The 12,281-nt window shown below is 35.2% G+C and overlaps 1 protein-coding gene across 2 annotated transcripts in view; it reads right to left on the reverse strand.

The window, feature by feature from the left end:
- The window catches only part of ADGRA1 (adhesion G protein-coupled receptor A1), a 165,152-nt gene that overhangs the window by 22,579 nt on the left and 130,292 nt on the right, over positions 1-12,281 (reverse strand). For both annotated transcript variants that reach the window (XM_018069202.2, XM_018069203.2), the window contains one exon: positions 9,159-9,304. In XM_018069202.2, coding sequence (XP_017924691.1) covers positions 9,159-9,304 — 146 coding nt within the window. The remainder of the gene's footprint in view (positions 1-9,158; positions 9,305-12,281) is intronic.

Genomic DNA, 12,281 nt, shown 5'->3' on the forward strand with positions numbered 1-12,281 from the left:
TAACTAATAAGTCCTATACATGCTATAATTTAAATGCATAGTGATTGTACTGTACTGCAGTTATTACAGACTATTCCACAATCCTGTATTACACTAGTTGGTTTCCTTCAGTGTTCTAGTTTCTGTGACATTGCAGTTTATCAGTCTGCACAACACACTTCATAAATCTTCATGACTTATGTTTTCTTGCAACATCACTGTTTTCATTACAATTAAGCTGGATGCATACAGATGCCTACTTAAGAGACAGGTGTCCTGCAACAAACTTTAACTTCCATCTTTCTCACAGAATAATTTTCAAAGAAAGAATTTCTATCTAATGTTACTCTGGTTCTACTTAAATAAATCAAATGCTTTGTTTTTCTTTTTTTCTTAAGTATATGAGTACAATCATTCACAATTATAAGTCAGATAGTCTTTTCTGTAACTGTGGTGAATATTATTTCATGCAGATGGGAATGCTTAGTTTTTTGTCCATACAATGACAATAAGCACATTTGAGAAGATCTTGGCCATTTCTCTTTACAGCATTTTTGCATAATCAAGTTTAATCTATATAGCACCAGAGAATTATCTGAGAACATATTTAGCTCTTTCAAATCTGATACAGTTTTCTACAAAGCCCCATTGGAGTCTGAATATACTATCTTCTAAAAATCCTTGAACTTGTAAAGTTTTCAATCAGCATTTTACATTTTGCCTGAAGCAGCTTATCAAAGCATGGAGCATTTTATCAAGCTTACTCACCCTCTAACTTACCCTCTACAATTATGTATATAACTAGCTCAAATTGTAGAGGGTATTAAGGCAAGAAATGGTGTGACAAATATTCTGAATTTCTAGGAAATACCTAAATGTGAACTCATAATAAAAGCAGCTGAAAATTTAATCTAATACAGTTCTGCAGATCAGCATATTTCAGTTCCAGCCTTTCAAACCTGAAAATATCTTAGGAATCATTATAAGTCTTCATGAAGTTCACAATTTTGCAAGCTTGCAAACGCCATAACTCATGGAGTAAAAGTTCCTAAGTCCCAAGACCATCATTCTCTCATAAAATGACCAGGTATCACTCAGGTGTGATTATTTTCTTTTTTGGCTACATTTGCCAATAACTTTAGTATTCAAGAGAGTTTCACTTGAATGGACCTGTATATGTGACTTGCTATGCTGTTTAATAGCTTGTTTACAAGTAGTAAGTTGACACACATTTCTTTCACAATAACTGTAACCCACTTCTTTTCATCTATACTAAGTAGCTCAGACACTGTTCTTTAAACAAAGAAGATAAACTTCACCTTCTTCCTCAACATCTCTTAAAGATTTTTCAGGTCAGTTTTGAAGAACAGTATTGCCATCTAGGACATGAGAACAAACTTTTGATATACTTTCAGCTGGGGTTTTGATTCACAAGACAGATGAAATGAAATTAAAAGCAAAACAGGTGTCTCTGTTACCGTCTTGCTCTTAGCAGCTCAACAATTCAGTCACTCACCTTGAAGGTGGAGAAGTTGTAGTCACTTGTACTGTTTGATTTAGAGTAGGCAGGAAAATACCTCCACACTATGATACCATACACTGGCAACCCAGTGCTGTCAGCAGTGAATACTTACGTGGCCTACGCAAAGCACAACAACTTTCTCCAGGTACCACTGACAATATATTGCTACTCTGGGTCCCTTTAATATTTTAATATTTTCTTTTTACTGGAAATTTTCTTGTGTGGAACAACTAATTCAAACCTGAATTAAGCATTTTCTTTGATCTAAGATAATTTCATCCCATTGGACAGAAATACAATTAGCTTCATGTTGAAATTCAATAAAAAGAATTCATGAAAATGTTTCCTTATCACCATTTTATACCCTTTTCCACTGCAGACCTTTCAGTTACATTTCTAGCTAGCAATAAAATGGCTTTGGCTATAATCCTTGACTCCATCTGACCATATATCAGCCTTTTAAGAGCGATCATGTTAAATAGCATGTAATACCAGTATGTCCTTGAAGGATCAAACCAAATTCCAAGCACCTTTAGGTTCTGCAACCCTCCCTCTCCATCTCATTCATGATGTACAGACTTAAACTTTCTGTTTTGTTCCTTTCCCCTATCTCTAGCTTTTATAGCTTTTATACCTCAGGGGGGCAGAATCTTTCTGGTTTTTCCAGCTAAGGTTCCAGCATTAAAATTCTTTTTGTTTGGGTGGGGTTTTTGCCCTTTTTTTTTTTTTTAATTTTTTGTTTGTTTGTTTGTTTGGAGAACTTGCCTAAATTGGTGGGCTGATAAGACACAGTACAATCTTACCAAAATGATCAGCATTTCTGTAGTACTGCGGTATCGTGTTGTGTCATCTTCGAATGTCAGAGTTATTAAAATTGTCTTCAGAATACACCACTGTTCAAAGATTAGCTCTATAATTAAATCAAACTAAAACTTTGAAAAGGCTGTTATGTTTAAATTATTTTAATATCCAATATAAAAATATAGTAAATTATTTTGATGTTGAATATAAGCCTTATTTTGATGAATAAAACTAACACAACAGCTATAAGAAAAACATGGCTTCTCCTACAGTCAACTTTTATCAAATGCAAAAAATTAAAAAAAGGTATTTCAGCAATGTGGCCTTTCTCCTTCCTGGGAAATATGAGAAATATTGAAACGAGAAACATGGGAACAGTGTTTTGCAGATAACATTTAAAAAATATCACTAGATGATCTTCAAGGTCCCTTCCAACCCAAGCCATTCAGTGAAAACAGCTGTTACACACTTTGCTTTTTATAGAAACTTACAGTATGAAGGCAAATAAGCAGTCTTGAGAATACATGACGATTGTGATAACTAATTACAGAACAATTCAAAATGATCTAATAATACACATTTCTAGTCTTAATTTCCAATATCTAAAATCAGATGCGTTGATTATATCAGAGACATGAGTTAAACTTGCTGATGACTGACCCTGCTCACATCAAAATATTCTGTCCTCTAAGCAAAAGGATATAATCAAATATTTAAATTATAGCCAACTTCCTTGAGCATGATACAGCATATTTTCAGTGACACTGTTGGCTTATCACACCATGGTTCATCCAGCTGGTGAAAACCTTACTCACAGGGAGACATCATTTTCACTTACTCTCCAATGACCCAACTGTGTCTATTCTAATAGTAAAGAGTGAACTGCAGAGATCTCCTCAGGGCTTGTGAGAATTCTGCCTTGTGGCATTTCCCATTTAATTCAACATATACAAACTATAGAGAATTTTTAAGGAAAAGACAGATAATCCCTTGGGATAATCAGGCTTAAATTTACACTTTATAGAGGAGTATGTTAACTGTAGGAAGGAAAAATGAGCTTCAAGATTCTATGAGAATTAATATTTAAGGACATATCCTAAAGAAAACAATAGACTGTAATTGATGCTTTTCATCTGACCTCTTTCTCCCTCTCTCTCATTGTTTGATACTTGAAGACATGAATTTATGAGAGCCAGCGCTAATGAAAAATGCACTAGAACTTAACTGCTTTTCAGAGCTGCTGGTGTCAAGGGGCTGAGTAATGTCTGTGTCTGTCAGAATGTAAATTAAGTTGCTTCATATGATTCAGTCTGAAGATTCAGAAAAGGGCATAGCCAAAATATGGCATATTTGCCAAACCTGATGTTTAATAAAGATTTTTTTATCAAAGTCAAATTTTGATTCCCCCATTACGCTTCTGTTATGCTGCAATAAATTGTAGCCAACTTGTTATAAATGACTGGGGACATTTTTCTAGACCCTGAGATTAACAAAGGTCATTTTCTGAAAACCCTTTCAATCTTGGGAATATTAGAAACAATTAGCTCTTTTTACTCTGGGGTTTTTATCTGGACATAAGGACATAAGCATTCTTTAAAAACTAAATATAAGAAGTCTCTAGTCTTTATAACTGGAATGTTTTTAGTACCTCCATTATGGTTGAGAAATATCATGTGACAATTTTCAATGACATCATAAATATTGCTGTGTGCAACTCAAATTCAGGAACAGCCTGCTTTATGAGTAACTTATTCAGTAAAAATTACCATGTCATCAATTTGTGATGGAAGTCACAACATTTCCCTCCGGGCTCTCTCAGGACCAGCAGTTAGGCAAATGCAGCAGCACACAGCAGTAGGTCCATTTGTGCCCATGTGCTGGTTTCCAGCTTGTCAGAATTCAGATCAAGCATCTAGATGTTCATCCTGAGACAAGCAGGGTTAACACTGTGAGCAAAGCACTAAGCAGATGCCTTGACCTCTGTGGCATCATGTAAGTCTGTAAAATCTCCTCACTTTAGAGCAAGAGCCTCAGAACATGACTGGTTGGCAATAACAGAAGAAGAGGGTTTTCTTGGATTTGAAAGTTTAGTGTGGTTTCTTCTTTTTGCAGTGAAAATATTTAGCATAATTTAATGCCACAAAGATACTTAGCTACTGTTTAGTTGGATACTGATTAATGTTTAGGTAGCTGAGAGAAATAATGAGCTTGGTAATGAATGTGAAGAGCTGCTGCCACATTGACAGGAGAGGGGGAGGATGCAAGTGGAGCACTGCTGCATCTTGCACATCCATGTGATCAGGGCGTATGTTGTTAGTCACCACTACCCCACAAACATAGCTCACTAGGAAGACCCCTGTTGTTGCTGCTTCCAAGACATCACTCAGTATTCTGGCAGTGTATATATGATGTACAGAAACCTGCTCATAGAGAATAGCAGACACACACACACACACATATCTGCATGTACACATCCATTAGCAGATATTACAGTTTGACTGAACTGCTCCAGTTCTCACCTACTATTTCTAGGTCTGCTCTGTGTACAGGTCAAAGGACAGTTTCTATAAAACACTTGAGACATTTCAAAATACATGAAATATGCAAACAGCTTTATAATTCTAAAAATTATTCTATTTAAGGTTGAAAACAGTTAGAGAATGGAATTGAAGCCAGTGGTATTGAGTGTAGGCACTCTGTGTGTGCTGCTGAAAACGCTTTAACTTGCCTCAGTTGTGATCTTCACAAAATTCTCTATGTTCATAGTTATTAGTCATAGTACTAAGGCTAATACTTTGAATACAAGGCCACACAATCCATTTCTAAATTGCTACTAAAGCTAGATACACAATTTTTCTAAAGCACTCCAGGGGTACTTTTCCTAGAAGTCCCACAATTTTACTAAGAACATTTTAAAAAGCTTATCTAGATACATTACATGATAAATAAGATGAATTTCAGCAGAGACAGTGAAATCACCTGTTATCCATTTTGCAGTTGATTCTGCAACCCTATTTATGCACATTGATGTTTTTGCATGACAGATATAGGATATTGGACTCTGTAATCTGAAGTGTGCCATATTAGTTATCTTGTAAGACATTCATTGAATAAAAGAGGTGGGAGAAAATTAGGAGATATATTTGTACCTAACCCTGAGATAAAACTTAATTATCTGCCTCCTTAGCATCAATCTCTGGCCCAGCTGGCAGCTTATTTATTTTTTATTTCAAATATTTATAATGCAATTGTGCTCAGTAGTTATTAAAAATGAAAGTAATCTAATTTTTTTCTGTCTTTCTAGAAAGGAATAGTTTTAACAGAATATCTTTCAGAAATATTTTTCTGCTTAGTCTGTACTTCTGTCTAATTTGCATGTGTGCAGAGCATCACATGAAAAATGCATGCACATACCAGGTACAAAAACCTAATACTACCTGCGCCTCAGCTTGGGCTGATGAGAAGTATTGTACATTGAAGTAACTGCTGAATCTTGCATGCTCCTTTGCCTTTGCTGGCAAAAGCTGACTTCAGATGAGTCAGAAGCTAAACTCTGCCAGGTTTAACAAATGTCCACAGAGGATGAACAGATAGAATTATTTATTTCTATTAAGAATACCAGAGAGTATATTTTACAGGAAGTAATTTCATTATCTGCTGAAGTGCTAAGATTCAGCATTTCAATACACAAAAGTCAATGATGCATTAATTTGATCCACCTCATTAGCATCCAGGCACATTTAGAGAAAAATGCCAAAATTCTTACAGTTGGTTCCAGTCATCAAAGCAATAGGCCCCGAGAGATTTAACTCTGTAATTAATAGATAATATATATTTCATGAATAATATATGTAATAAAATATATATCGTGTATAATGCATAGCATATATAATGTATCATATAATACTTGATTAATGTATAAGAAGAGGCAATATTTAAAATCATATTGCCACGTAGAACAAGTTTCAGTAAAATTAGATGGCAAAAATGTTTCAAGTTTCATCACTCTATCTATAACAGAGAAAACCAATAAAGAACCACAATTTTACATAATAGGACACTTATTGCTACAGCCCAGGGAAAACTAGAAGAAAAAGATCAAGTGCAGCTCATTTGTCTTGCTTCTGCAACTGAATATGCAAACAGCAGGCAGAGAAACTGAAGTAACTGTTACAAGCACACGTCCTTTTCTACTAGTAAGTAAGGTCTCCTTTTAGGTATTTTGGTATCTATTTTCACTATTTCAGCTACTTTTTAGAGTGGATCAAGCTCCTTGAAAAAAACGTGGTGGGACAATTTTTATGTCAGATTTACGTATTGATTTTTGGCAGTAGACTCCACTTACTGACTCACAAAAGACATCCCTATGTCTCATTCATATAGCAAGTGCATATATATGGAATACAAAACCACTTCTACATGAACTGGAAACAGTCTATCACACACCCCCATTACCAGAAAAGACTGAAGGACAACACCAAAGTGTAATGTTTTTGCCAAACACATTCATATATTTGTATTCAACAAAACCTGAACACAAGGCAAACTAGGTCTATAGACAGGGATAACCGACAAACTACCTCTTGTTTAAAAGTGTCTTGTGGACTGTTTTATATTTTTCCCATCACTGGCGGTCCTGACATATAAAAAAGCTTAACTCAATCTCCGTTTGAATCAACTTTATACCATTTAGACAAATTAACACTCCCTTACCCAAACCCAGATGTACCTGAGAAATAATATGCATAAAGGCCAGCATTGGCTTATAGACACAAGAACACTGACTAGTTAAAACATTCCTTATAAATGACTGCACTGAAATATAAGCATCTTAAATGGATTTTATGGAAATATTATGATACAGAATAACTTTGATATTAATTTTATTAAAACCAGGAAAGTTAAAATGCCCCCCAAAATTATCATTATCATACTAAAAGAACAACAATTCCTAATTATGCGTTTAGCATTTTCTTGCTTAATGGGATTTTTAATTTTACATATACTATGCCTGTTTCCTACACGAAGTGATCCTTACTATTTTGAATCTAGTACTAAACATTATGAAATCATATTAGACATTTCAGTGCCTGTGTCTCTAGGATATATGGTGCCCTGCATGAGAAAAATAACTTAGAATAATTTTACTTAGCTATTAAACAATTATACTCATGTTCTCTTACAGCTAAAAGGAGGTTTATCATTTCTATTGCTAAACTTAAAATAGCTACTATTTATTTTCACTGTCTGAGAACCTCAACATGACCGGTACAACAAAGATTCTAATTAGAGTAATCTTTTCTGTAACCTGATTGTCTATTGTTTTCCAACTCAAACAAGATTTGAATTTGAAGAACATACACTATGCTGGGTCTATGTAACTTGTAACAATTTTCTACTTTAATAGTCACAGTGCAGCATTTGAAAATTGGCAATTATTCATTTTGCCATGAGCTGGTAACTGAAGGACTGAAATTCTCATTTATGAAGAATAGCATAGTAAATCATGTATTGCAAAGTCAGGTACTCCTAGTGAAAGTATATCCTCTTGCTTACACCTAACAAAGTTCAGGATCAATATGGCAATTCTTCTCTTCACAATACAAATTTTATGTCAACTATAATCAATTTCATCACTAAAAATAAAATGTTTTATCAAAAGGAAATCTAATGATGTTAGTAAAAATTTCACTCAGCAGAATCAGACAGAAAAACACAATTCATCTTCCTACAGACTTTTAACAAGTTGTGACATAAAACAGTCATCTATAACTGTTACTTGTTAAAAATTTTGTGTTTAAACTAAAATAATAACTTATTTTAGTCTATTTAGTCTTATTTTAGTCTATCGAAAAGAATACATGCATATGCATTTTTCACAGAAGAGCCATAAAAAGTAGAATTCTTATTTCCTGTCCTTCACTATAAAATGGAGGTCTTCAGGTTAAACTGACCATTCAGGTTTTCCCATGATCTTTGGGGAAAGAGAGGCACCTCCATAAGATAATTCATCCTGTCCTCATTAAACATCCAAGACAGACGGGAGGAATTGTTCTCTGGAAATTCTTCTCTGTCTTAGTCTCCTTCCAAAATCTATACAGGCACAATACATAACTTTGGGTAATACTTAATTTCTTGACAGCTAAGCTCAAAAGAGATTAATTAATCTTCTCATGCCTTTAGCTGGAAAACCTAGTTTATGGTAAGGTTTTGCTAGGGGTTTTTTTCCCCTTTCTGTGCATACTGACTATTCTGGCTTGGAGTTTGTGCATCTCACAGGCTTCTGGTAAGAATTCTTACTGTATTACACCTGTGATGCTGTCAGAGACATGTTTGTTAGCCTACTTCATCTAAAAAGCTGATAGGGAGGGCAGATTTCCAGTTGCTCCTGTAACAGCCTTAGATCTCTGATGTGGAATGAGGAAAGCTGCTATCCTGTTATTAGGCTACCAATACAAGTGTGGGCAAGAATTAAAGCAGAAGAGATAAGGGTAAAGGAAGAGTTATTACAGCATAGTTTCTGACGATTAAATAATGCTTGGAAGGAAGCCAGTTTTTGATTGTGTGTGGGTTTTTTTCCCTCCATAAGAAACCAACAGAAACATTTTAATTCTTACCATTCAGATAAAGGTTATCTGAACCCAGCCAATACCAGTTCTGCATATTTCTATCTCCTGAGTAAACCATAAGCATACAATAAATATTCAGGTATTTACACACACCTAAGTGGCTCAATTCTTTATGGATCCTATTTATAGTCTTTAAAAGGCAAAGAATACAGAAATAAAAGAAAGTGTTTATAATTGATATGTTTTAGGAAGACATTAAAAAATAAAGTATAACTAATATTCCATACCTGAGTAGTGGTTGCTTTGGATAAGAAGGCTGGTCACTGTTTTGGCATGGCTGAGGTTTTTTTGTGACTTGCTTATAAATATTCCTGGCAGTTACTCCAATCCATAGCATAGTAGAGAGTGTAGAATAATGCAGTACTATGCCAACCTAGAAAAAACAATGGACAGTTAAACAACTCAGTAAGTGGATCAGTAAAACAAGAGTTTTAGAAGAATCTTACTGCATAAGTGTACAAACAAATAGATTTCTTAAAATGAATTTGTAAGTGCATCTAGCAGTTGCACTTACAAATATTTATTTAATCTATTATAGGTAATATCTGTAATGCCAGATGGCATGTTAGGAAACCAAGACTGTAAAGACATTAGTTTTCTAAGAACCTGATTAATGACAACATTTTACACCTGTTTGTGTTGCAAGCTTTGTTAGCTTACCACAACAGTGAGATTTAAAAATTAATGAGAGACCTGTATTTTTCTTGTTATTTTCTTGCTACTATTTCCTTTAATTTTTCAAGAATGTCCTGCTGTAGTTCCCTCTCTGCTACATACAGCCAAGACTGACTTCTGTCAATGGAATCAGTGCTACTTGCCTAAAACTAGATTATTTTCAGACATATTTTAAGAAACTTTTAAACTTAGTCATATAATTTTTAAAATTAAATGACAGGTCTTGGCATCCTCCCTTAAAAAGACATACAATTTCTAATAGTGTTACTATTACCAAGAAACTGGTGTGCTTATCATTGAAAGTAAAATAAAGTACAAACACCTTTAAAATACTAACATCTTTGTTATGTTAATAATTGTTATTCATTACTATGGAAGCAGTAATTGGACTTTTATCCAATCTCCACTGCTTTATTACATCAGCTAAGTCTCCATCTGATTATATAAAATGAGGTTACCTTTGAAGCAATAACCTGACATTTTGCAGTGACAAGTAAAATATTGCTATAATTGGAAAGAACATAAATGTTTAAGGAATACAGAGAATTGCTGAATAAAGCTAACACAAATCTAATGACTTATTTGAACCAGTGTTCATTTTTTGCTCCACTTAAAACAAAATAATTGATGAGTAAAGAAAAAAATTTGATGCATTTTGTTTATATTTAGTAATATATTTCAAAACTTGAAGATAGCAGCAAATATCTTCAACTGGAAACCCTTTGTAATTTTCTCTGGGACTTGTCTGTCACATTAGACAAGGGAGTATAAAACCTTCATTGCTATTGTCGCTTGAGGTAAAAGAAGCAGAAATAAGAGAATGAGACAACTTTATATCATCAGCTGGCAGACACTGCCAGCTCAGGGACTAGTGCTGTCTGGACTTAGTTCATATGCAGCTTGCAGCATTTCTGTAGGGACACAGTGAATCAGGCCATGAGCGAGGAGGGGAGTGAAGGAGTAAGGCAGGAGGGAGAGAGGAGAAGGAAAAAGGGGGAAGAAAAAGGAGGTATAAATCATGAGGTAAAACCAGAAAAATTCTAGAGATTTGATTCCTAACCTCTTTCTCATTTCGGCATAGCATGCCTGCTATATATTCTGTATTCCACACAAGTATGATGTAAGAATACGAACAGCAGAATGAATTCCATGTGAAAAGGCACCTACATGTCAAATGTTGAACAACATATATGGCTATATAGACAGCAATAATAAGCCACTCAAATGAATGAGAGACCTGAAAATAGTACAATAAAATCATTTTACTGAACTTTCAAGGAGGCAACTCAACTGACCTAACACATCATTGCAATGCCACACCTTAGTCTCATTATTGTTCTTGACAGTGTGCTCACATTTCAGTAGCTGACTTCCTTCTGATATATGGACAAATTGAACAAACATAGACAGGAGACAGAAATGTTATCATCCTCTGATGATGTTATCAACTCTTTAATAATATGCATCCTTCTGTCTCAAAAAAACCCTAATCATTTGCATTTCTTGCTTGAAGGAAAAGAGGATATATCCTGATGATGCAGGACCTCCTTATGACTGACAGATGCAAGATGACACAACCACAGTGTGTCATTTGGAAGGATGCACTGAGCTGTTACACTGAATTCTAAAGGAAAGGGTGGGAGGATGGATAGGGTTAAAAATTAGAGGTGACTAAGAATTACAGGGTAAAACGCAGCTGCTGCTCCCTGGATGGAACATGGTCAGTGTGACCCACAAAGGCTCCCTGTACAACAATAAGCACCTGCTACGGCAAATGGAATGGAGGGTGGAGGAGAGTGGAGACACCGTGGCCTCCCTCCATGGAATTCCTTGCAGGGAAGGGAACATGGTAGTACCTTGTAGTTCAAAGACTGTAAGTACCTGTCAACCAAGGGAGACAGATGCCAAGATACAACACATTAAGTATGTGAACCAAAGTAAGAGAATTTTACATCAATCAGAAATAAAAGTACTTATGACTAAAGTCACTCGAGCTTCACCTAAACCTAACGAGATAGTATAAAAGTAAGTTACGAATAGGGGGGAAATTGAGGAAGACTCCACCAAAGCTGCTGGGATTAGTCAAAGGGCTGAACCTGTCTTCCCCCCCATAGGGATGCCTATTGAGTAAGAAACATATTCTATGCATGCTAAATGCTGTTATTAGGATTAGAGCTTGTGCTTGCTTTATAGTATTAATAGATTGCTTTAAACACATTTTTGCAGTCAGACACAATCACCAATGACCCATGAACCTTATTAACCTGTCACAATTTGTATTAATAAAGTGTGTTATTCTATAAACCATTAGAGTGAGTCCTTCATAGGTGCTAGTAGTTTCTGGCAGCAGAATAGGAAGATCCATTGAGGGGTCTCCATGCTGTTGGCTCAGTCCCCCTGAGAAGGGCAGTCGAATCACCTTCCAATCTTACGGATCTGTTCAATGAACAGTCCCAATTACAGATGCTGACAAACCCCTGAGGCACTGACAGACAAGTAAATTACTAAGGGTCAAGAAAATCTCTCCCACACTAAGGGTTGGGTAAACCTCTCCCGTCCTTTCACATGACAGTGGTGATAATTTGGTTTCTCAATTACCATCACAAAATATGCTTTTGGACTAGAATTTTTGCTCTTATTCGTCCACTAACAATAATTAGTAAAGAAATGCTTGT

Source organism: Manacus vitellinus, unplaced genomic scaffold (genome assembly GCF_001715985.3).
Source record: "Manacus vitellinus isolate BGI_N305 unplaced genomic scaffold, ASM171598v3 scaffold_15_pilon, whole genome shotgun sequence".
In the NCBI taxonomy this organism is placed as follows: Eukaryota; Metazoa; Chordata; class Aves; order Passeriformes; family Pipridae; genus Manacus; species Manacus vitellinus.